The 23,899-nt window shown below is 54.5% G+C and overlaps 1 protein-coding gene across 2 annotated transcripts in view; it reads right to left on the reverse strand.

Moving 5' to 3' along the window:
• The window catches only part of MAN1C1 (mannosidase alpha class 1C member 1), a 141,574-nt gene that overhangs the window by 23,918 nt on the left and 93,757 nt on the right, over window positions 1-23,899 (reverse strand). For both annotated transcript variants that reach the window (XM_058304080.1, XM_004465446.4), the window contains exons 3-5: window positions 12,647-12,762; window positions 10,267-10,347; window positions 4,518-4,612 (exon numbers count right to left, since the gene is read on the reverse strand). In XM_058304080.1, the coding sequence (XP_058160063.1) occupies window positions 4,518-4,612; window positions 10,267-10,347; window positions 12,647-12,762 (292 nt within the window). The remainder of the gene's footprint in view (window positions 1-4,517; window positions 4,613-10,266; window positions 10,348-12,646; window positions 12,763-23,899) is intronic.

A 23,899-nucleotide genomic window follows, 5' to 3' on the forward strand; every position in this document is an offset into this window, starting at 1 on the left:
ACTTTTTGGACAACCAGGGGGACTGGGTCTTTGCAGGGAGGTGATGCAGTGAGTTCCTCACATCTGTAGGGGCTCCAAGGTGCAACTGGTGTGGGGCAGGCTGGGGGGCTGGCCCTGCGGGGGGCCGCTGGGAAGCCCTTCTTCGCCTCTGTGGCCCAGGGACAAAGCCTAGGAAGGCAGCTTGAGTGGGGCGGGGGGCCTGGGAAGTCGCTGTTTTTCCTGGAGAGGGGGTGGAGACTCCCCTGAGGCTCCTTATCTAAACTCCACACAGGCCTGGATGTGGTTTCCAGGAAATGAGGGACGCCTATCAGCTTCCCAGCTTCCAGAAGCGGATGGAGAACTTGTTTTTGAGATCTTTGGCGTGGGGGACGGGCAGATAACCTCAACACATGTAGGAACAACTACTGCCCTCTTCACCCTGTCTCCACTTCCCGGATATTTTGCCGACTTGGGGGCAGAGGCAGGTGGGGGAGGCATGAGTTGCACAGAGAGAGGAAATTTGGCTCCTGGATAATAATAAAACAACTTCTGTTTATTGAGCTGCTCCAATATGCCAGACACTGGGGCAAGCAGCCTCCATCTCCCGTCATTTAAATCCCACAAGGGAAAAGCGTCTTTAATCCCAATATGCAAAGGAGGAAACTGTGGCTCAGGGAGAAAGTTCAAGGTCATGGAGCCAGGGGATGGTGAAGGCAGGACCCACACTGAGTCCTCTGGACCTGAGGCCACAGCAGGTCCCTAAGGGGGTCTCTTGCCCACTGCCCCACACTCATCCAGAAGGCGGTCAGAGCAATCGGCTCTCGGTCCCTCTTCCCCCCCGCCAGGAAAGACCTCTCTCTCCAGCCTGAGCTCTCAGTGGCACCCTTGGGTGCCCACAGGGTTTCCTGAGTAATTTATGCTCCCTGCCCTCTCAGGGAAGTTCAAGGCAAAAAATTTTTAAAAAGCCACCAGCTGCTCGCAGTCTCTGGTTCTCATCTACCCTCAGTGGGCCCCTCCCTCCTGTCCCCCCATGCTCACCCTCCCAAGTGGGTGTCCTGAGCAGAGATGCCCTGGGCAGAGGCCGCGAGTGGCTCAGCGCCTTCCCTGTCCCCGGCCAGGCTTCATGTACTGGCTGTCCCGCTCCCAGCTACGTGACCTCAGGAGGTCGGCTCACTTCCCTTGGCCTCGCTGTCCATTAAATGATATAAATTATGCATGCAATTATTCTCATTGTTATCATTATGTAATTAAGCATGTGTAAACGATGCTGCTGCCCGCTCCTGCTGTTATGAAGTTCCTGGTAGGTGCCAGGCGGTGAGAGCATCTCGTTACACCTGCACCCCCACTTCAGAGGCAGATGGCTGGGTCCCCATTTCACAGGTGAGATACTCAGGCTCACAGAAGGGGAGACGCTTTTCAAGGCTATGGGGCTGTTGTGTGGTTGAAAACGATAATCATGTCACACGTTCCTTCACGCCCAGCCCCCAGTAAATGCTCAGGAAACGTTAGTGCCTGGAGGGGTGCATCTGGCAGGATCATGCCTGTATAAATGTATATTTGGGTGGGACCAAGGCCGTCTTGTGTGACTGCTCATTTAGGGTGTGGGTGGGTGGCAGTAAGAGAGGGAAACTGTGCATGAGCGAGCGAGCAAGAGATTGATTCTGCTGCAGAGATCCTTGTCCTGGCCATGCCGCTCTCCTGGAGTCCAGTGGTCCCTGCAGGTCACAGGTCGCGGGCTGCCCCTGCAGCTCTGCTTCCCGGCCTGCCTGGGCAGATGCAACAGCACACTGCCCCCTCAGGGAGGGGGAGAGCTCACTCTTGCCTGGGAACCGCTTTCCCCTCCCTGCTCCCTAGCCCCCCCCCTGGCCCTTTGGGACAGGGGCTTGGTTATCTACTCATCCAGGGGCCCAAGTCCAGCCCTTTCTCTCAGCACAGTGAGCCAGGCCAGGGAGTAGGGGCAGAGCCCACCAACAGGCCTGCCCCAGAGGGCAAACTCAGAACCCTGGGACGTATACCTCCCTGACGTGCTCGCTGGTAGAAGAGAGCGGCATTTTTAGCAACAGACTCTTTTACCCAGAAATGTAGGGGAGATGTTGCCAGGAAATAGGCATCTACATATATATATATACAGCACTGACAGCATGCAAAGAGCCTGAAAATAAATGTGCTTTCTTAATCAGAAACACCGGGATTTGTGTTGGGGCCGGGCCGTGCTCCGAGTGACACAGGTAAGGCAGGTGGTGGAGTCCGGCCACTGTGCAGTTGGCAGGGCTTGGGCAGAACCATGGCACAGAAGAGGAACGACAGCCTCGCTAAAGTCCCATCCCGGACCCTGAGCGGGAGGTCCCGGAAGCTGGACCCGGGAGAGCCAGACAGGACAGTGTGTCGGCAGCAGGCCGGGCTCCTCCTGTATCAGTGCCCGTGGAAGAGGAATCCGAGCGGAGGCCCAAGCAGCCGGGAGTGTGTGTCCAGCGGGTGCTGGCTAAGGACTAACCCTGGCCCAGACAACGGGATTCTGACTGGCCACGGGGATGTGCCCCGACCTCTGGTGAGATTTCAACGAGCTAACGCCCCGGGAATGCTTTTGGACTGGAGCCACGAGGACTGTGGATGAAGGGGCCTCTCCTTCACGAGGCCCAAGAGGGGAGGTGAAGCAACTGAGGCCCACACAAAGGTGAGATTTCCCAGAGACAGAGGGGGCACCGCGGGCCCTCTGACCAGAGCCAGGGCCCCTGCCTCCTCTCCAGCGTCCTCTGTCTGCTCCTGGGCAGCCCACCCAAGCTGTAAGCCCTAAGAAATCCCTCTGGGGACAGAGCAGTTGCAATAGTCCAGCTTCCCCCAGGCTCAGGTTGTCGGAGGTCTCGGACAGCCCCAGAGAGCATAAACCAGCAGGTGTAAAAGGCCTTGAGAGCAGGCTCGCTGAGGGAGAACCAGGCAGGCTTCAGGATCAGAAATTTTGGTTTCATTTCCAGCTCTAAGACCTTGGTTGAGTCACGTCATCTCTGAGTCTCTGTTTAAATAATGAGGATAATAAAAATACCCACCCTCAGGTGAGAGGATGTGCAGAAACTCTTAGGAATAGTCGTCCTTGTTGGTTTAACCTTCCATCCCACACCTGGTGCTGAGCAAGGGCGGGTGCTCAGTGAATGAACCAACAGAGACTGGATGTGGGTCCGGCTCCCAGGAAGCTGCCGGGCAGCTAAGGGAGGGCGGGAGGAGCGCGCCGAGGGCCAGGAAGGCAGCAGATGGAGAGCCTGTGAGGTCAGGGGAGGGAAAGGCTGTCCCGGAAGAGGAGGCACAGGAGTGGGCTCTGAGGGCCAGGGAAGGTGAGGGGAAGGCAACCCAGGTGGGGGGAGCAGAATGAGGGCACGTTGGGGTCTCCAGAAACAAGACATTCACGGTCCCCCCAGGGTCTTAAAGCGGGCTCGGCCACGAGGTGGCTTGACTTTGCCCCCCTGCCCCGCCCCTCTCTGGGCCTCCCTCGGCCCTGTGCAAAGTGAGGCAGGTGGGAGGCAGGGCTGGAGCAGGCAGGGGCTGAGGCTTGGGAGCTCAGGCCTGGCGCCACCCTTCTCTAGCTGTGTGACCCAAGCCCCTTCCACTCTGTCCTTCTGCAACTTGTGACAGCCTAGAAAGACTGGTTCAGACACGGAATTGAGCAGCAGATTAGGAGGGAAATGATGAAATCTGCCAATAAAAATATGTGTTTTAAAACTGAGCCAGTAGAAAGAAAGATTACTGGTGCTATCTTTGACTAGCAGAAACACATGTGGTTTTCTGGGCCTTATCCAAAATTTCTGGTATAAAAATCCACATTTTCTGCAACAAGAATCTATTATTTTTATAGAAAGGAAGTCCCCAATAAATATCATTATTAGAATTAGAGTCAGAAGTCCTGGTCCACGTCCTGGTGGCTAATTCTTGACTTTTGTGATCTCGTGGGTTTGCACCCTCCGGTGCCTGAGCATCCGTGGACTTGACACTCCCAGAAGCCTCTGTGGGTTCTGACACCGGGTTACTAGACCCAGCCCTCCCAGGAGCTGAGGGAGGGGGTCAGCAGCAGCAGGGCCCTCCTCAAACCAAGGGTCCCTCTGCCTGGGGTCCAGAGACCCTCAAGCAGTTTCAGGCACTTCCTCATGGGGGGAGAGTGGAAAGTAGTGGGCCTTGAACCCTAGCTGGGGACAGCTGCTGGGGCCAGACTGGAGGGCCGTGAGTCAGGAGGGTCCTGCAGGACATTCGCAGAGCAACAACGAGCTGCCCCATTCCAGGAAGAGCAGGCTTGTGTGGCCCAAACCCCAAGTGTGGTGACAAACTCCTGCCCAGGAGAGTCCCACTGACTCTGTGAGTCCTCTCCCTGTGTCTCAGTTTCCACATCTGCAAAGTGAAAGGGTTTGACCAAGGTGATCCCAAGAGCCCCATTCCTGCTTGGCTGTCTAATGGCCTCTGGAGCCTTCTCACCAGGCCCCCCACCCGCACAAGTGCACAGATGGTGGGTGCTGGGGCAGCCAACGCCACCAGTGGGGAGCAGGATGGTGGCCTACCTTTTGAAGTTCACAACGCCCTTGGGGATCCCCGTGGGGGTGTTGAAGGCAGGCAGGAGCTTCTCCCCGAGCTTGATGGCCTTTATTCGGAACACCTGTGAAGGACGGGCCAATGGCACTGTGAAGCGGGCCGGGTGGGCTGGGATCACTCCAAGAAGATGCTGCTGGCAGCATAAACGTGCAAAACCCTGCCGGGCCACGAGTGGGGGGTAGTGCTGCGAGAAGCTGTGCGGCCGGCACACGGAAGCTGGGTGTGAACTCGGCTCCCTGAGATCCTGGTGACGTGGCCTTAGGGGGGCATTTCTCTCTGAGCCTCAGTTTCTTTATCCATAAAATAAGGATAACTTTGCCTTCAGAGGGCTGGTGGGAGGAATGAGAATTAGTCATGAGGAGAGCACAACAACGTCAGGGCTATGAGAAAGGCTCAGCGATTAGCAGTGCGGCTAGGGCGACCAGTCGGAAGATTCAGGAGACGCCCCTATGTGCAGATGATGACACGGCCAAGGGGTGGTGAGCAATGGTCCGTGCCTGCCCGCGCCGCTGGAACTGGGAAGCCACAGCCTGAGCAGGTGGAAATGAGTGGTAATATGGGTGGAGTGGAAAGAGCACTGGGCTGTGGGCCAAGAGCCCGGGTTCCAGTCCTTGCCCCGTGGACTTAGTTTCCACCTGCTTTTTGGTCCCTCTGGGCAACAGGTTCCCACATCTGAATCAAGGGGAAGGGCCTGATGTTTCCAAGGCCCTTCCCCTTTGATCTTCTCATTCTGCTCACTGTTCCCATTTCACAGATGGAACGAAGGCAGAGGATGGCTTCTCCCAAACCAGCTACTCAATAGCAAGGAGGCCACCAGCAGGCTCTGGGTTTAGGGCCCTGGCCGAAACTCTGACCCTGGCAAGCAATTCTGAGATGCCTGATTAATTCCAAAGGGCCTGTGACCTTTGATCCAGTGGTTTCTCTCCTAGGAATTTATTCTAAGGAAATAATCAAGGACGCTATGAAAATTTAGCTTTATGCCTATCTATTCCAGGATTGTTTAGAAGAGTGGGAAAAAATGGAACTACTCTAAATATTGAAAAAAATAGGACATGGTTAAAATTATGGTTCAACTGATCATGGAATACCATGGGGCCATTAAAGAGATGTCATCCAAGGACAATTAATAGCAAAGAAAGAGTTTATAAGCAATTAAGAGAAAAATATTTCAAAACATTACAAGTTAACTTAAAAACAAAATAAAAATTTAAAAAAGCATAGTAAGGAAATACACCAAAGTATTAAGGTTGGTCTCAGAGGGATGGACTTGTAGAATTTTTATTTTCTTCTTTGGCTTACCTCTATTTTCTGTGCTATTTTTTAATAATAGATTCAAACCCATAATGCACGCTCTTTATTTTTTACTATATGAGAAACAGGCCCCTAAAAACCACTCTGGTGGGAGAACACCCATCTCTTTTCATTTGTGGAGTACAAGGGTGACCCAGTTTGTCGACCTCCTGGGTGTTACCCCCAATGTGGACAATTTAAAGACACTGAGGCAGCTGTTCAGGGAAGGCAGTGGGAAAGGAATTTAAGAACACTTCAGATTGGGATTGGGTGCAGTTCTCTTCCACAGGAAGGAAGGGAGAGAGCAGGGAGAGAATCCACGGGGCCTGGCAGTGAGGAGGGAGAAGCGGGGGGAGAAGATAACAGTGTCCTATGTCAGAGGGTGGACCCCAGGAGCGGGACAGGGACGAGCCAGATCAGAACCCCTTGTCAGGGAGCTTGTCTGAAATCCAGGTTCCAGAGCTTGGCGTCACCCCAGAACTCCAGGGGCTTCTGCTGGGCAGCCAGGTTCAGGAGCCACGAGTTTAGCAACGACAAAGGGCTCTCACGACTCTCTCTCATCAGAGGCTCTTGATATCTTCCCCTGAGCCCTGGAAAGGCTGAGTCGGAGGCACAAAGCAGGTGGCCCATGGCAAAGGAACGGACCCAGAGAACCTGAGCTCCGATGCCGAAGCTCCAGGCAGCTGCCTGGCAGCCATCCTGCCCTGAGGCCTCCACACTGCTTCTTGGCTGCTCCTCTCCTTCAGAAGGCCCTAGGAGGCCCTGCTCCAGGCTGGCACTGCAGGGCTCTGCCTCCAGGCAGCAGGGGCTGAGTGTGCGGACAGGAGGAACACCAGCGCGGCCGGCACCCGTCCCCACCACCGGGCAGCCAGTGGTTGCCTTATCTACATCGCCTCCCATCCTTGTTGCAGCCCTGATGGGAAGGTGTCTGCCTTTGAGGATGAGAAAACTGGGTCTCGACAAGCGACTTGCCCAAGGCTGCAGAACTAGAAGTGGCTCTTTGCAGGACACCAAGCTGCCTCTCCAATACTGATAGATATGGCCTCAGACAGCCATGGGCAAGCGGTTTCAGCAAGGGTGGAGGGAGACCAGCAAGAATTATATTCTGTAGATTGGAAAGGGCACTGGGCTGGGAGCTGGAGCCCAGGTTCAGGTCTCCTCATTTAGTGGCTGTGTGATCTTGGGTGAACCATGTGCTTACTCTGTGCCTTGGGCTTCTCATCTGCACACTGGGACGGGGACATGTGCTCTTACTGCTGCACAGGGTTTTTGTGGAAATCAAACGAGGGGATGAATATATGTGAATGTGCCTTGTAAACTGTAAAGAACCTGGTACAGCTGGGGTTATGCTTGTTATTATCATGGGGGTGAGTCTCAGCAGGGTTGGCCTACCCAGCAGTCTCTCCTCCTGCAGGGTCATTCTCAAGCAGAGAGGCCTTGGCCCAGGAAGGGACGTGGGGTCTCTAACACTCTTTCCACAAAGATTTATGGGGAACTTTAAGAATGGTCAGACCCATGCACCAGGTGCCTACCAGTGTGAAGTGGAAGTGAGTGGAGCAAGGCCTCAGTCAGGGTCCAGTCCACGCGGCTGAGCCCTGGTAACGAGCAGTGACGGGAGGCCAGGCTGACGAGGGCTACAAGCAGGCCCAGGGTGGCAAGGCCACAGGGTCAGGAGCCAGAGCCCCTCGGCGCAAATCCCAGCGCAGCCCTCACACTGCCACCCTGAGCGAGTTACGCCTTCCCTCTAAGTCTCGGTCTCCTCATTGGCAAATTAGGGGTAACGCCACTTCACGTGGCTGTCGTGAGCCTCAAAAGAGATGGAACGCTCATGCGGCCTGCACCTGGCATACGGCCGTGCTTGGGACAGAAGGGGTCACAGTGGTGTGGCTGTAAGACGTGGCTACACGGATGCCCTTGGGGGCCTGTCAGGCCACTTCGCTGTTTCCTCAAGGGTTAAAAATATTTTTTAAAAATTGTGGTAACTTATGTATAACACAAAATTTGTCATATACATGACATATATATATGACATATACTTAAACATTTTTAAGTATACAGTTCATTAGCACTAATTACATTTACAATGTTGTACAATCACCACCACCATCCACTACCAAAACTTTTCATCATCCTGAACAAATTCTGTACCATTAAGCAATAATTCATTCCTCTTTCTCCCCCAGTCCCTGGTAACCTCTAATCTACTTGCTGTCTACTGGAATCTTAGAATATTTGTCCTTTTGTGTCTCACTTATTTCACTTAGCATAATGTCTCCAAGGTTCATCCATGCTGAAGCATGTATCTAACTTCATTCCTTTCTTAGGACTGAATAGCATTCCACTATGTGGGAAGACCACATTTTGTTGCTCCAGCCACCTGGTGATGGACACTGGGGTGGTTTCCACCTTCGGTAACTGTGAGTAATGCTGCTATGAACACTGGTGTACACAGCATCTGGTGGAATCCCTGTTTTCAGTTCTTTTGGGTATATATGTAGGAATGGAATTTTGCCAGGTCATGTGGTAATTCTATATTTAACTTTTTGAGGCCCCACTAAACTGTCTTCGGTTAGCCGTACCATTTCACATTCCCACCAGCAATGTACAAGGGTTCCAATTTCTCCACATCCTTGCGGAGACTTATTTTTCATTGCTGTGAGTTTTTAATAGTAGCCATCCTAGTGGCTGCCATGAGTTTTTTGAACCGGTTCTCAAGTCACAGACACACCTATCCTCATCCCACTTTCTGATCTTCTCCCTGGGATGCCGGGTTGATGGTCCCTTCCAGTGAGTCAAGGACTCAAAGCAAGTTCTCAGAGCCACAGACACCCTCAGAGATGAGACAAAGGCAGGAAGGCAGGCAAGCAGGACGGCAGGAAGGCAAGGCCCGAGGAGGTGCCAGCTCCTTCAACTGCTGGCCCTACCCAAGCCCTGGGCGCCCCGAGCTGCATCCGTGCTGCCCCCACTCCTGCATCCCACCCCCACCCCCTCCACCCACTCGACTAGGCGGCTGGGCCAATGCCAGTGAGGAGCACGAATGCCTTTTTTCTGTTCCATCTGTCATTTTCCTGGTCTTGGGGTTTTCAAATGGAATTCAGGCTTTGGGTGGCTCAAAGCCGAAGGCTCCCATCTACCATTATTTGGGGACAAATTGGTACAAGCAGTAATCTCTGCTGAGGAGATTATGCTTGATGGAGAGGCCTGAAGCGACTGGCGAGATAAAGCACACGCCTGTTGCCTCCAAAACCTCGACTTCAGCCGTGCTGTCTCAACAGCTGAGGGAAGTGGGAATGACCTCCTTAGAGAACGGCGGCAGAGGAAGGGGGGGTTTTCTGTGGCTTGCCTGCCTCACCTCCATGGCTCCCCCACTATAATTATTTGTCTCTGGGTGGACCGAGCAGGGAGGAGAGTGGGGAAAGGATGGGCCAAAGCTGAAGAGTCCAGCCAGGGCGGCAGCCAGGCTGAGCAGGGAACAGAAATGACTGAGGCCCGATGTTCTGGGACTCTGCAAACCTCGCCCCTGGCAGTCAGGCTGCGCCGGCACGGGAGCTCACAAGGAGGGGGCAGAGGTGCTGCCCATTTCTAGAGAACTCTGTGGCTTGCACAATTCCCCTGGCTTTGGAGCTGTTCAGACCCCGTCAAGCCCTTCCCTCGGAGCCCATTTCACAACAGCTCTTTGACCTCAGCAGGAGTCAGGGAAGGAAGTGAGGCCGGGGGTGGGTGAAGGCACTTGCCCAAGGCCACGGGCAGGCAAATGCGGTTGTGGTGATTTCCCGGTTTTCTGACTCTGGGCCCAGGGCCTGCCTTCTGGAAGCCAAAGCCGCTCCCCAGGGCCTGAGACCTCAGGCTCGCACCAGGTGACCAGCCTAAGGATGGCTTTGGGGTGCCCATCTCCTCTCTCTGGCCTACTGGCTCTGGAGACCCGGAGCCCGTGTCCAGCCCAATAGGGGAGGGCGGGGAGTGGCGGTGGAGTAGGACAAAGCCATGCCTGGGAGCGGGAAAGGGCGCAACAATCCTCGTGGCGCCATTCGTCCTGTAAACCAGCATCTGTGAAAGCCAGCCCCGTGCTCTACAAGCCACAGTGAGTCCAGACGTTCGCTTGGTGCTGTGCGAGGATCTGAGTGGACGGTCAGTGGACACGGGCGCTGCCTTAGAGAATCTACTCCCCACTACCAGGGGCAGTCGGGCTCCCTGAGCAGCAAAAGGAGAGGAGAAGGAGGAAGATTCTTCAGGTGGCACCTGGAAAGGGGCTCTAGAGGGGTCTGGGGGGAGGAGGAAGTGGGGAATGGGGGTGTGGGTGGCCCTGGGGAAATTCCTGGCCCCTGGAGCCCTGTTTCCTCAGTGTGGGATGAGGGTGGGACTGGACGATCTCCAAGCCCTGTCCAGCCTGGGTGGTCTAAGATCCAGTATCTTGAAGGGCCAGCTCACCTCTTCTCCCGTCAGGTAGAAGGCTGAGAGGAGTCCTCCGATGTAGCGGATGTTCACCTCAAACAAGGACGCTTCTCCGCTCTGTGGGACACAAAGGAGGAGGGGGGACAGTGGGGACACGCATGAGATGCCAGCAGGACTCCCACGCCAGTCCCTGCCCCGCTGGTGGAGCTGCACCTGGGCCCCGGCTCAGGGAATCCCCCAGGGGGCCAGGCTGCGCCAGAGGTGGTTGTCACAGCACAAGGCGGAGGGCCCAGCACCTGCCTGGCAGGCGGAGGCTGCACTTTCACAGCGTTCCCAATAAACACTGCGCTTGGCTTCCTTCCCCAGCCCTTGCCCAAGGCCATCCCGGCAAAGTTATGCCTGGCTCCGCTCCAAGGAGCTGGAGAGCCACACGGTGAGCTGCTGCCTGAAGCTTAGCCTGAGGGGAGGGAGCCCCTCAGCTTAGCTGGGGGACACTGCAGCCCTCCCTTGGGGCGACAGCAAGGGGAGGGTTCTCAGAGGAAGCCCTGGGGCAGACGGCAGGGCTGCGACCAAGAGGGGCGGGGCCAGGCAGAAGCTGGTACCTTAACCAGCGATTTCTCAGGCCCTCAGCTCTGCAGCCCTCCCGGCACGCCCGCATTTGCTTTAATCATTATTATTTTCTTTCTCAAGTCTGGACTGCAGATGTGGGGGGGGGGGGTCAGGGCACTGTGCCAAGGACAGAACTGGATTAAAATCCCACCTGAGCCACCTCCTTAGCTTGGGGACTTCAGGGGAGATATTTCGCTTTTCCCAGTTTCTCATCTGTAGATGCAGGATGATGATACCTACCGCAGGGCGCAGGGCGCGGGTGTAAAACGCACACGGCAAGGTTAAGTGTCACGTGTCCATCCAGTGCCGGGGCGGGGTCTTAGCACAGGGGGCCTGCTGCCCCCCCTTGCCCCTCACGTGCTGCTCTTCTTTGATTGACAACATCAGTCCCTTTACCTGGGAGAAGCTTTCCACTGACAGGCACCCTCAAAGCCCCTCTTTCAGCCTCGTGGTCCTCAGCGAGGCCAGCGGGGCAGGCGTCATCATTGTCATTTTTCAGATGACAAAGCCAAGGTTCAGAGAGGAGACCCCATATCGCCTTCTTCCAGGGACCATCCATCACGTGCTCCAGCCTGCCCTCATGTCCTCAGCCCCCTGGCTCTGGTCACTGCCTAGCACCCCCTCCCCACCCAGAGGAGTCACCCCCAGCCCAGGACCCAGGGCAGGCAAAGGAGACCCCTGCTTCCTGCTCCCTCCTCATCTTTGAGGCCGGCCAAGGCCAGGGAGGCCTCTGCACCTCTCCTCACCGGAGCCAGCAGGAGTCTAACCACCGCGATAATCATAATGATCGCACCTGGCTCTAGATTGGGGTTTACAGTGGTTTAAAAGGCTTTTTACAACCCCAGTGAGCAAGCCCATGCATCAGGCATTGTTTTGTTGTTGTCGTCATCACTCCCATCTTAGAGCTGAGGGAACTAAGACTGGGGAGGCCGAATGATGCTTCAAGGGCTTTACGACAGCCAGGCCTGGGAACGTTCCTCGGCTGAGCTTGCCCAGCCTTCCCCAGCCTGTCTCTCTGCCCAGCTCTTTGCCGGCAAATTGGCCTCTCAGGGAGGCAGAGGCCTCGCTTCTGCAGGAGCTGAAGGAGCCAACCAGACCCGTTTGCATCAGGACCCTTCACTCACGATGCCCAAGACAGGCCCTGAGCGTGCTTGGACGTGACCTCTTCCCATCCCCCTCCTGTCTGCTTCTCGATGTTCAGAGCTGCCCAAATAGCCTCCCCCCCCCCCCCCCCCCGTGGTGAGCCGAGGCCTCCAGGACGAGGCTGTTACTTCTGCTGGGCTGGGAGCGCCCCAGGCCGGGAGCTGGAACTCAGGGTTTTCGTGGTCTCTGGACAGGTTCCCCTTCCTCCTCAAGGCCCCTGTCCCTGCCTGGGGATGCCCGGGAGGATGGAAACCATGTGAGTCCAGGCCTGGCCTGGTCCTCGAGCGGGACGGGCCCCTGCCCCACCTCCAGAGGGCAGTGAAGGGGAGTCGGGGCCAGCACAGCTCCAAGCACAAAGCCACCTCCCCTGCGGCTGCAGCTGCTGTTCTGGGTGACAGGTCCTGGCCTCACACCTAAGCTGAGCGGTGACCGTCACCGCAGGGAGAAGCAGTGGTCAGGGTTGACACCCTTCCAGGTGGACAAACACCCGTGGACCAGAGGGGTGGGGATGATGCCCGAGGCTGATCCTGGGAGACGGGACTTGGTACCGAGGGCAGCAGGGCCCCAGTTCCAGGAATGCTGTGCCGTGCAGGGCCCTGACCCTCGACGGCTCAGGGTTTCAGAGATGACCTCTGTCCCTCACCCCCCAAGACGTGCGGCTCACCACGTTCAGGTGGAAGCTCTCTTCAACCCAGGCCTTGGCCTCCTGGAACTCCTCCTTCAGCTCCATGAGGTAGAGGGTGTCCAGGGAATCGATGACCGTCGCCCCGCTGAGCCCTCCTGCGGAGAGGACCAAAGGCATGAGCAGGGCCCCGTCTTCTCCCATCCACGCCCAGCAGACCGGCCACCGCGCCCCCAGCCCCTCCTCATGCCTGGGCTCCGAGTCCAGGGAGGCTGCGGAGCCACCAGGGGAGGCGCATCCGAGACCCAGCCCCACGGGCTGCTCCTTCCTTGGGCGGGAAAGAGCGCGCTCATGGGCTGAGCCACTTCCCAGACCTCCGGCCACTCTCATACGGGTCAGCAAGGCAGTCAGCGCTAGCCTTGAGCGGCCGCTCCCCCGAGATGCTGGAGGGAGGGCGACCTGGCAGCTGGCCTACAAAAACCTCAAAAAAAAAAAAGCAAGCCCCCTGGCTCATCATTTCTATTTTTATTTTAATCTAATAAAAAAGTAAAGATGCTCATAAATACTTGGCCAGAACCAGATTTATTGTAGTACCATATATAATGGGGAAAAGTTGGAAAAAACCTCCAATTCTAATCCAAAGGAATCAGTTACATCAATTATGGCTCAAATATAAAATGGGATACTAGGTAGCCATCCACGCAGGGGGTGATGTGGACTTGTTTGTGTACTTGGAGAGAGCGCCAAGGGATCTGTTAAGTTAACAGAAAAAAAAAAAAGATGAATTGCAGAAAAGAACGCCTGGTAAAACCTCTTTGTAAATAATCGTGTGTATAGGTGTGTGTGGTTTAACTGCAGCTGTGGGGATGTGGTCCAGTGGTCATCTCTGAGTGCTGAGGTTACAGGTGCCTTTTGATTTCTTCAACTCCTGGATTATTTACATAATCAGAAATTTATTTCTGTTCAGAAAAAAAAAGTTTGGGAAAAGAAACCAAATAAATGCACAACCCAAAGATTGCATGGCCACTCTCTAGGTAAGTACCTGCCTGGCCTCTGCCCACGAGGCCTCAGAATCTAGACTGACTGTGCAAAGCCACAGCCTTCCCCACCACACACTGGGCAGGAGAGTACTGAGGAAGACTTCCCTACATGGCACAATTAAAGCCTGGAGTGCAGAGGACTGTAAAGGAGGAGGGGCGGGAGAAAGATGTGCCTGGTGTGATCTGGAGGGCTTCCTGGAAGAGGTGGCTGCTTCCCATCAACTTCTTACAACCAGAGTCATTGTTGGCAGAAAGAATTTTCTTTAGGGACCAGGGTGTAGACCCCAAGAGGAGTAACTGTTTCTTCCTTGTCCTTGAGAATCACCAGTCCAGCATTCCCCCCAAGAAACTCGCCCCCAGAGCTAGCTGATAGGCACAGAGCCCTACTTGAGTCATCTAAGTCAGAAGCACTGGCTTTGAGGGCACCTCCCGTATCCAGTTAGCACCCAATCTCCTAAATTACTGCGTCCCTAACTGCTGACTTGTGCTGACTTTGAGACAGAGAATCCTTCTGAAACTCACACACTCAACCACCTCAGGGCTGGCAGGTCTGATAAAGGGCACAGCCTAGAATAGGATGGGGGGTGAGGGAGAAGAGGGAGAAGAGAAGGTGGGAAGGGGGAGTGTGTGTGAACGTGTGTTAAAGAATCCGTTACCAGAGGGAAGGCTTGCAGCGGAGGGGGACGAGGTCCCCAAGAGGCTTTCTAATCCTGAGTCACCTGTCGGATGGCTTCGTTATTTGGGTTGACATCAATTTCCAGAATATCAATCCCGCCCACACTCAAGGACTGGTAGGAAAACACATCCCAGAGTGGAATTGATTTCCTGATTTAGTCTTGGCTGCTTCCCTGGGGGTGCCAAGGGCTGAACGGGGCTCTCAGGAACTTCCTTACCCTCCTGAGGCGCTCACACGAGGAGACACCAGGCTGCACAGATGGGCCGAGAGGCCGGGGTGCAGGTGCCCGGCTCTGGAGCTAAGGCCCCTCCTGGGTGGACCACAGGGCCTCAAGCCTGGTTCTCCCGAGGCCGGGGGGCGGGGTTTCAGGAAGGCTCTGCCTAAGGCCCCTATTTCATAGGCAGGCCGCCAGGCCGTGGCTGGAGCTGGCCTCCAGGCGGGTGTGTGTTTCCCAAGGCACCTCGTGGCCTCTCAATTCTCTGTGAAAATGATTTTGGATCTGACTGCTGACCCCACACCACCCCAGTCCCGCACTGGGCAGGAGGCCGTGAGGATCAGTTGTGGCTTGAAAGGAAGCCCAAACTATGCGTGCTTTCAGGCCGTGGGAGAGGCGCCCTGGGGCATCTGATTTCTAACTGCGGCCCGGGGCTGCCTGGTGTTTGTACCCCACGGGCCCTCCTTCCCCTGGGCCAGGCACCAGTCCAGAGGCCCAAGGACCTCAGGACCTCGTGGGGCCAGGCCGGCAGCCAGCATGCCTCGTGACCCGCTCTGTCCCGTGACGCCTCTGGGGACCCATGCTCCTTCCCGAACGCTCCCCAGGCAGCCAGCTGAGAAGCAGCTTGCTAAGAGATTTGTTGGCAAGTCTCTGCCCCTTTTCTCGGGTTCCTGAATCTTTCTCCCCATTTCCCCTGCTGCTCCCGCCACACAGCTGGGCTGCAGTCCAGCAAGGCACTTATTGGAAAGCCTTTCATTTCAGGCCTGAGGTTACCCAGGGACCAGGCTGGGCAGGAGAGAAGGCCCTATCCCAAACTGAACTCTATCTGCACCTGCGGCCGCCCCAGGGCAGCTGCCATAGGGGAAAACTCACTAAATGGGCCCATCATTTATATGCAAAGAGCCCACAAGGCACAAAGTTATGGAACCAGCTTAGAGGCTTCTCTGGGCCCACTCTCCCAGCTCCAGTATGGCACCCTCTCTGTTCCTAAAGGACCCACTTCCTTCCAGACCCAGGAGTCAGTCAGCCCTGTGTTTAAATCCCAGGTTGGGCCTGCTCCAAGCTTTCAGAGTTCTCATTTGTGAAATGAGGTTAAGACCACTGGGCTAGGACAGATGCATGGCCTGAACAAAAACATCTGGTAAACGCACCTGCACACACCTGGCACAGAGTACGTGCCAAGTACATGCTTGATAGATCACTGTTCTTATTTCCGGGGTCCCTCAGCTCACCTTGCAACATGGGCCTGGCCAAGGGGAATGAGAGGTGGGAGACCCTCGTGGCCCTTCCCTTTTGGGAGGGTGGGGGTTGCTCCAGGTCCGGTGTTCTTCGGCGGCTGAGTAGTCTTTTCAAGGCCATGCCACACAGTGGTTAAGATCAGGGAGATGCAGTTTCAAATTCTGGCTCCCTTGCTTACTAGCTGTGTGCTGGGGCCAGTCACTTTACCTCGCTCAGCCTCGTTTCGCTCACCTGTGAAATGGGTAACAGCCTCCTAGGGGGCTGGGAGGGTTCAGAGAGGCAGTGGAAGGAAAGGAGTTGGCAGGATGCTGGGTGCCTCTGAGCTCAACCCACTAATGTGGGTCTGCCTTGCTCTGGCTGGTCCTGGGCAGCCCCTCCGAGAGCTGTCTGGGCTCAGGGTGGTCCTGTGCTGTACCTGCATTACTGGTCCCCTCCTCCAGCCTGCAGGGCAGTGCCGCTCAAGAATGCACTTAAAGGGAAGGTGCAACAAGGCTCCCACCATCCCGCCCACGTCTGTGGCTGAGGCTATCATCACCCCTGACCTGGGTATGCACCTGCCTGGCCAGGAACAAGCCCTGCCTCCCAGATCTCCATGGTTTATATCCACTCTACTGACGCTGCGATGTTAACAATGATGAGGTTTTTAGGGGATGTTGTACTAGCAAAGAGAAATGGGTCAGAGTGGGCAACACAAGCTCCAGAAAGAACATTTAGAAAGAAAGAAATCACCCAAGGCATAGCCTTTTACTGCAGTATCCCCAGAGCCCTATGCTAATGATTGTGTTTAATTCGATGCTATAATCCGCAGAGACTTTTCTTAATCTGTAAAAAAAAAAACACAAAAAAACAACAGAAACATGTTTGTTGGTTTCCAAAGAAACCGACATGGCTCTGCGTGGCAGACTGTATTTTCCTAAGGTGGTGGCTACAGTCTCCCATCCCATCCCATCCCACGACAAGAACAGCGCTCTTCCTATGAACTGACACACCACACATGTCTCCTCCCCTTGAACCTGGTGGACAAGAGAAGCAAGCAGAGGATGTGCTAGGGCCCAGGTCCTCCGGATCCAGCCACTACACTCTGAAGAGGCCCACGGCGGCCCTCGGAGGGAGCAGTGAGGCCACGCGGAGGGCTTCTGAGTGAAGACCCCAGCCGAGCACCCAGCTAGCAGCCAGCACCACCAGGCACGCGGATGAGAAAGCCTCCCCAGGAGGCCAGCCCCCAGCCACCCAGCCACCTTCAGCCTCCGAGCCCTCCCAGCTGAGGGCCCATGCACAACCTGTCCCACCATGCCATGCCCTTTCCACATTCCTGACCCACTGAATCTGAGCATAATAAAATTTGAGCCACTACATTTTGGAGCACTTTGTTATGCAGCAGTAGTAACTGGAATGTTGTGCTACATGAATTTCTAGGAAGATTAATTAAAGTGACATCTCCAGTTAGCCTGCATATATTGCCTAAAACCAAATCACTTTGTATGGCATGATCTTCTGCTTGCAAGAAACTTGCTTAGAGATTAGGACCTCTCCAGTTCTAGCTGGCCTGGACTTTTTCTTTCTCCAGCAGGGATATTTTCCTTGAATCTTCCCATGATGGCCATTTCCTGGGTCACATAAAGTTGTGTTCAGAGGGTGAGTATTTCCAGGCTTTGGAAGAATTAGGGGTATTTTTTAGGAACTATTCCTGGAACCCAACAGATGCCCTTATTTGAGGCTAACTAATAAAAGATGATTAGATCTGACCACATCACTGCTCTGTTTAAAAGCCCTCAATGCCCCCCTGTTCTCGAAGTCCAAGCTCCTGGGCATGGCCTGGAGGGCTCCGAAGATCCAGCCCTTAGCAACCTCTCCAGCCCCATCTCCCTCCTGCTTCTCTAGGTATGTGAGGCTCTACCCACAGCAAACACTTGCTGCCCCCCAAATACCCAGGGGAGTTTGCTAACGTGGGTCCCTCTGTCTGGGAAGCTTTCTTTTCAGAGCTGGCTTGGCAAACACCTACTCATCTTTCTGGCCTCAGCCCAAGCATTAAGTCTTTTCCCAAGACATTTCCTCCTGCATGCCCAGCCCACTCTGCCAGATGTCTTCTCCACAGCACCTCCACACTATACACCACCGCTCTGCACACATGTCTGAATCCCAAGGCAGCGACTGGATGTAATTCTTCCATGCCTGGTGTTGGGAATTGAAGACTGTCTCCCATGAAGACATGTTCAGGTCCCAACCCCTGGTCCTGTGGGTGTGAACCCATTTGTAAATAGGACATTTGAAAAGGTTATTAGTTAAGGTATAGACTGGTTTGTGAATAGCATCTTCAAAAATCCTATTTAGAAGAAGCCAAACTGAATCAGGGTGGGCATTAGTCCATAAAACTAGAATCCTTATAAGCAGAAGAAATTCCAATACAGTCAGTAGAAGCCAGAACTTGGAAGAAGCCAGAAGTCATTGGAAACCAGAGGAGCAGTCACAAAGAGAGAGAGAGATTGCATGTGAGAGAGGCAGAGATGCAAGCCAAAGAGCCCCGAGGATTGCAGCAAGCCAGCACCAGAACACTACCGACTCTGGGGAAAAGCCTGCCTGACAAGACAGGCTTTGGTTGTGGACTTCCAGCCTCCAAAACAATGAGACAATAAACTCCCGTTGTTTAAGCTAACCCATTGTGCGGTATTTACCAGAGCAGCCTGGGCAAACTAAGACACCTGGCATCTATCACCAGGCCAGGAATAGGGAAGGCTGTCAAACAAGTGGCTGTTGAATGAATGAACAGCTAGTGGAAATGCCACAGCACTTTCTTGGGGATCTCCAAACACTTTACAAGGCCTCTTGGCATCAGAGCAAACCCCACCCTCAGCAGTGGCTAGCTATCCAAGAAAAACATGGTTGGAGGGACAAGATGGGCAACTGCAGACAGCAGGGCCTTGGTGGAACTAATGGCTTCCTCTACCCTTCCCAAACAGATGCCATGCTTTGCTACCACAGCCAGCTGGAGAACATTTGCCATGGCCAACTGCTATATGAGGTTCAGAGATGCATGACCGGACATGGTTCATTGCAGCAGCTACTGGACAGGGCTCCTCTCTGGAAAACCAGGGAGTGTTTAAAAAATGTTAATGCTTTGTTTGTTTTTAAACATGAGCTGAGGGTACTGTCTGACCTGGAAACCTGTATTTGAAATTTCCCTCTGACAGTGTTGTAGAGCAGGCTCTGAACAGCTTTCATCGCAGAACACCTCTGAGAGAAGAAAAGGGCAAATGGAGAAATTGGAGCCCAGAGCCAAGAATGCTGCAGTGACGTCTCCAAAGTCACAGAGCAGCTCAGGGGCAGAACTGTAACCAGAAACCATTTTCCAGACCATGTAACCTTGTAGGCTTCTTACAAGGTGGCCTTGGTTGGGGGAAGAGCATGCTTTGGCGCCAAATAGACCCTGGTTCTAACCCCAGTCTATCTCTTTCTAGCTGTGTGATCTTGGGCAGTTGACTTGAACTCTCTGGGCAGGACAATGAGTTCTTCCTTTGGGGTGGTTACGATGAGTTCAAATGAATATATAGAAAGAGTTTCCACACAACTCCCAACACACAGCAGGCATTCAGTGCAGGAAAATGTTATGCCCAGCACACTGCAGGAGCGCAACCCAGGAGGCTGTTACTGTACAGCCTGGTTCAGCAGAGGACGCCACATCTGCTTTGCGGATGCCTGGCCCAGCAGGAAAGGATGGCACTGCCTTCATGCCAGGCAGGCAAGAGGCAAGAGCCCTGAGGAAGGCAGGACTGAGGGCATTTTTAAGAATCCCATACGATCACTATTCCCTTCTTGCCTCAATGAAGAGATGAGCAAAAGCCAGAGCCCTTGGCTGCTCACCCCGAGACGCCAAAGCCCAGGTGCCACTCTGGGCAGCCACGGAGGGCAGAACCAGAGTCCCTCCACAGTCCGGCTCTATCTGATGTTAAATCAGGTGACTGCTGAGTAAATCTTCATTCCCTCTCTCTTCCTCCATGGGAGGGGCGGACATTCCTGCCCCACTGACCTCGGCTTGTCCGCGTAACTTGCTTTGGTCTCATTATGGTGGGGAATAAAACTGCCCCTTGGCTTGGCTTTGGCCAATGAGATTAGTAGACAAGACTCAAACAGAGGACTGAAATATGCTGCCTGGTTTGGCTTGCCCTCCTGGGCCACTACTTTTCACCATGAGAAGAACAAGCTTCCACTGGTCTAAGAAGGATAAAAGATCCGTAGAATGGACCTATAACTACCTGACAGCAGCCTAGATCAATCAAACCCCAACTAATCTATAGCCACATGAATGAGAAATAAATGTTTATCATTGTATGCCATTCAGGTGGAGAAATTTGTTACACAGCATTATTATGGAAATAACCAACTGATGCAATGCTCTTCCAGCCCTATTTGTTAATAGTGTTAATAGTACTCTAGCTAGACTATTGCTTCCATGCACTCCACTCTTCCTAGCCTCCAACCCTCAGTTTGGAATGCCCTCCTTTAACCCAAAATGTCCCCACACATGTCCCAATCCTATACCTACTATATGTCCCAGATAAATTGCTATTTCTTCCACGAAAACATCCCTGATTCCCCTACTCAGACCTGGTGTTTCCTTCTTCTGAACCCTTTTATCAAAAGAATTGTTGTTTTAATTTTCATTATGGCAATAAACTTGTCCTTTCCTGAAGTCCATCCCAGGCAGGGAGTATCTTCAGGGTTGAATCTCAGCCTGGTTAATCTAAGCCAACCCAGGCTCCGCAGAGTCGATGCATTATCAGGATCTGCCGAATGAAGGACTGGACGTCTTGCTCCCACTGGCCGCTGTCTGAGGAAGCCTCCCAGTCACCCAGCCCTTCCCTCTCGAGGCAAGTCCTGTACGGGGGGAGGTGTTAGAGCCAGAGATCCTGCCCCATGGTACACACCACAAAAAGTTTTGCTTGTGGAATTGGAATTCAAGCCAACCACCAACCTCTTCCTCATCAGCAGTTAATAAAAATAATCAAGAGTTAGCACCGACTGAGCACCTGCCCTGTGCCAGGCACTAGGTTTCACACATGTCTTTTAGCTTCACAGCAGCTCTATTATTGTCCCTCTTCTAGAGATGAAGAGGTTGAGGCTTAGGGGAATTAGGTCACTCAGTTAAGATTTGCCCATTCCCTCCCCAAAATATTTTTTGAGTGCACAGCACGTGCCTGGCTTTGGAGCAGTGTGAACAAAGCAGTCCTGATCCCTGGACTCCAAGAACTTACAGTCTGGTCGGGGGACAGAAATCAAATACACAAATGACACCCAGGCACCAATGGTAGTATGTGTGATAAAGGAAAACTGAGGGACTAAGGAGGGGGCTCAATCTGGGCGGGAAGCCGTGCCAGGAGAGGAAGGCAGGGCTGGGCTGGGGCTGAAGGGGGCGTGGAAGGAGAGGGAGAGGGCAGGCCAGGCAGGACGCACAGCGAGCAGAAGAGCCTGAGGAGGGCAAAGGCTCCATGTGTGCCTGGAGCGGGAGGGAGGCTGTGGTGGTGAGGAGGAGGGAAGCGAGGGGCGTGGGGGCCAGGCCAGCAGGCCCTTGGGGCTCAGGAGAGGGAGTGCGGGTAAGTTAGAGACCGGATATGACTGAGTTCTAAAACCGTCATCTGGCTGCTGGGTGGGGAGTGGTCAGGAGGGAGGCGGATCCCAGTAGATCCCATACGAGCCATCTGGGGACTGCGCACCTGTCCGCCTTGGTTGGCAAGGGCCTGCTAGTGACTTACCAGTAGGCAGCAAGCACCTGGCCTGTGCTTTTTTTTTTTTAAAGATTTATTTTTATTTATTTCTCCCCCCTCCAGTTGTCTGCTCTCTGTGTCCATTCACTGTGTGTTCTTCTGTGACCGATTCTATCCTTATCAGCGGCAGGGGAATCTGTGTCTCTTTTTGTTGTGTCATCTTGCTGTGTCAGCTCTTTGTGTATGCGGCACCATTCCTGGACAGGCTGCACTTTCTTTCGCGCTGGGCGGCTCTCCTTACGGGCACACTCCTTGCGCGTGGGGCTTCCCTACGCGGGGGACACCCCTGTGTGGCAGGGCACTCCTTGCGCACATCAGCACTGCATGTAGGCCAGTTCCACACGGGTCAAGGAGGCCCGGGGTTTGAACCGCGGACACCTTATCCATTGGGCCAAGTCTGCTTCCCTGGCCTGTGCTTTGAGACCCCTCGAAGGCAGCTGGAGATGCTCCCCGACTAGGGCGAAGCCGCTTATCAATGCAAGAATGAGAAGAACGAAACCAGACCACAGTGTGTCGTTAGCCGGTTGCCTCACCTCAGCTCTGTCAGGGGACCCTCCAGCCACCCCCTGCCGGCACCGGGGTCTCCTGGGCCCATGGGTGCACGGTCACAATGCCGTCTCAGGTGTATGCTGTGGCCACACAGAGCTATGCATTGATCATGGCTAACATGGCCTGTGGACCACAGCCAAGAGGGGCAGATGTGTGGCCCTGATAACAAGATGAATGATGATTATCGGACAGGGGAAAGAAAGGACATTAAAGAGGCCCCATTCACTCCGAGAAATGGAAGAGATGGAGCGGCAGTGCCGGGAGAGCCTGGTACGGAGCTGAGCTGCAATGGAGGGCCCTTCCAGTCTCCGGGACGACCCGGTCTGCAGGAACAGACCAGCAGGAAGGGCTGAGTCCTGGAGCCACAAAGCCCCAACTTCGGATCCTCTACTTATTAGCTGTCTCAGTTCCCTCATCTGTAAAATGGGAGCAGGGATACCTCCGCTTTGCAGGACTGTGGGTTAGAGATCACACAGTGTGCGTAAAATACCAGTCACAGCGGCCGCCCCACAGCAGGCCTCGGCCACGAGGATGCCAGTAGCTAAGAGTTGTCAAGTGCTGGGGGACAGAGGGCGTCACAGCAACCCTACAAGGAAGGAGCAATAACTGTTCCTATTTTACAGATGGGTAAACTGAGGCTTGGGGAAGTACTGTAAATTCCCCAAGGTTGATGAGTGAGGGAGCCAGACCCGCCTTGGGCAGCCCCCTCAGAGGCTCTACTGGTCGAGCCTACACAACTCCCAGCCCAGGCCCCAGTTTGGAGGGTCCAAGAGGGTCCCGGGGAAGTGCCCAAGGCCTTGAGACCCCCAGGCCATCTCCTCAGAAGCCCACGCCAGGCCTGGCAGTACCTCCCACCCGTGGGTTGGGGCAAGGCCCCATGTGTGGCAGGCACTGCCTGTGTGAGGGGAGCTCAGTTCCTTTCCTGGCACCCCCTACAGGAGCCCCACCTATATGTTCAGACCAGCCCGGCACGGCTTCCTCCATGAGGCCTCCCCGGACCCCCTCGCCCTTCTGGGCAGCTCTGCCGATCACTTGGCTCGGGCTGACTCACAGCATGAGCCACGCTGGCCTGTCTCCCTGACCGGCGGGAGCCCTGGAAGGCAGAATTGCTGTCACATTAATCTGGAATCAGCAGAGAGCCTAGCGCGATGCTGGGCGCACGGCGGCTTCTCAGCAAACCTCTGCTGAATTGGGAAGAGGGCGCGGCTCAGTGGTTGAGCGCCTGCTTCTCAAGTACAAGGTCCTGGGTTCGATCCCCTCCCCCCTGCCAAAAAAAACGTCTACAGAAATTAACCAAGAGAATTGAGAAGGAGCCCAGAGGCGGCCCCCAGGGCTCTCCCTCCTGTCAGGCCCAGGAACGGCCCCACCAGCCTCCAGCGAAGAGGAGGGGAGTCACCTCCCTCCTTAAGGCCACAGACCTTCGCTTTCTTTGGCCCAGAGGCCCTTTCCAGAATCTAATAAAAGCACCTTTACCTGCTTCCCTTAATTGAAAAGATATTTGCATACACTTCACCGAGAGTGACACAGGCTTCCTGGCTTACCCCGCTAGACTTACCTGTGCTGACCACATGGGGAGTGGGACCCTGGAGCAGATGTTATTTTCCACAAAGGATGGGGTAAGGCAGTTATTTGAGAGTCAGGTAGACTGAGACTCGAATCTTACCTTGGCTGTTACTACCTGTGACCTCCAGCAGTGGTCAGACCCTGTGAGCCTCAACATCCTTTTCTGTGAAACGGGGGAAAGTGTCAGAAAGCGCACATTGTTGGAGTACCTGGCACAGGGGTGCACGGTGAGGATGCTTTTTCTTTACATGAAGA

The sequence above is a fragment of the Dasypus novemcinctus genome, chromosome 9 (genome assembly GCF_030445035.2).
Source record: "Dasypus novemcinctus isolate mDasNov1 chromosome 9, mDasNov1.1.hap2, whole genome shotgun sequence".
Classification (NCBI taxonomy): Eukaryota; Metazoa; Chordata; class Mammalia; order Cingulata; family Dasypodidae; genus Dasypus; species Dasypus novemcinctus.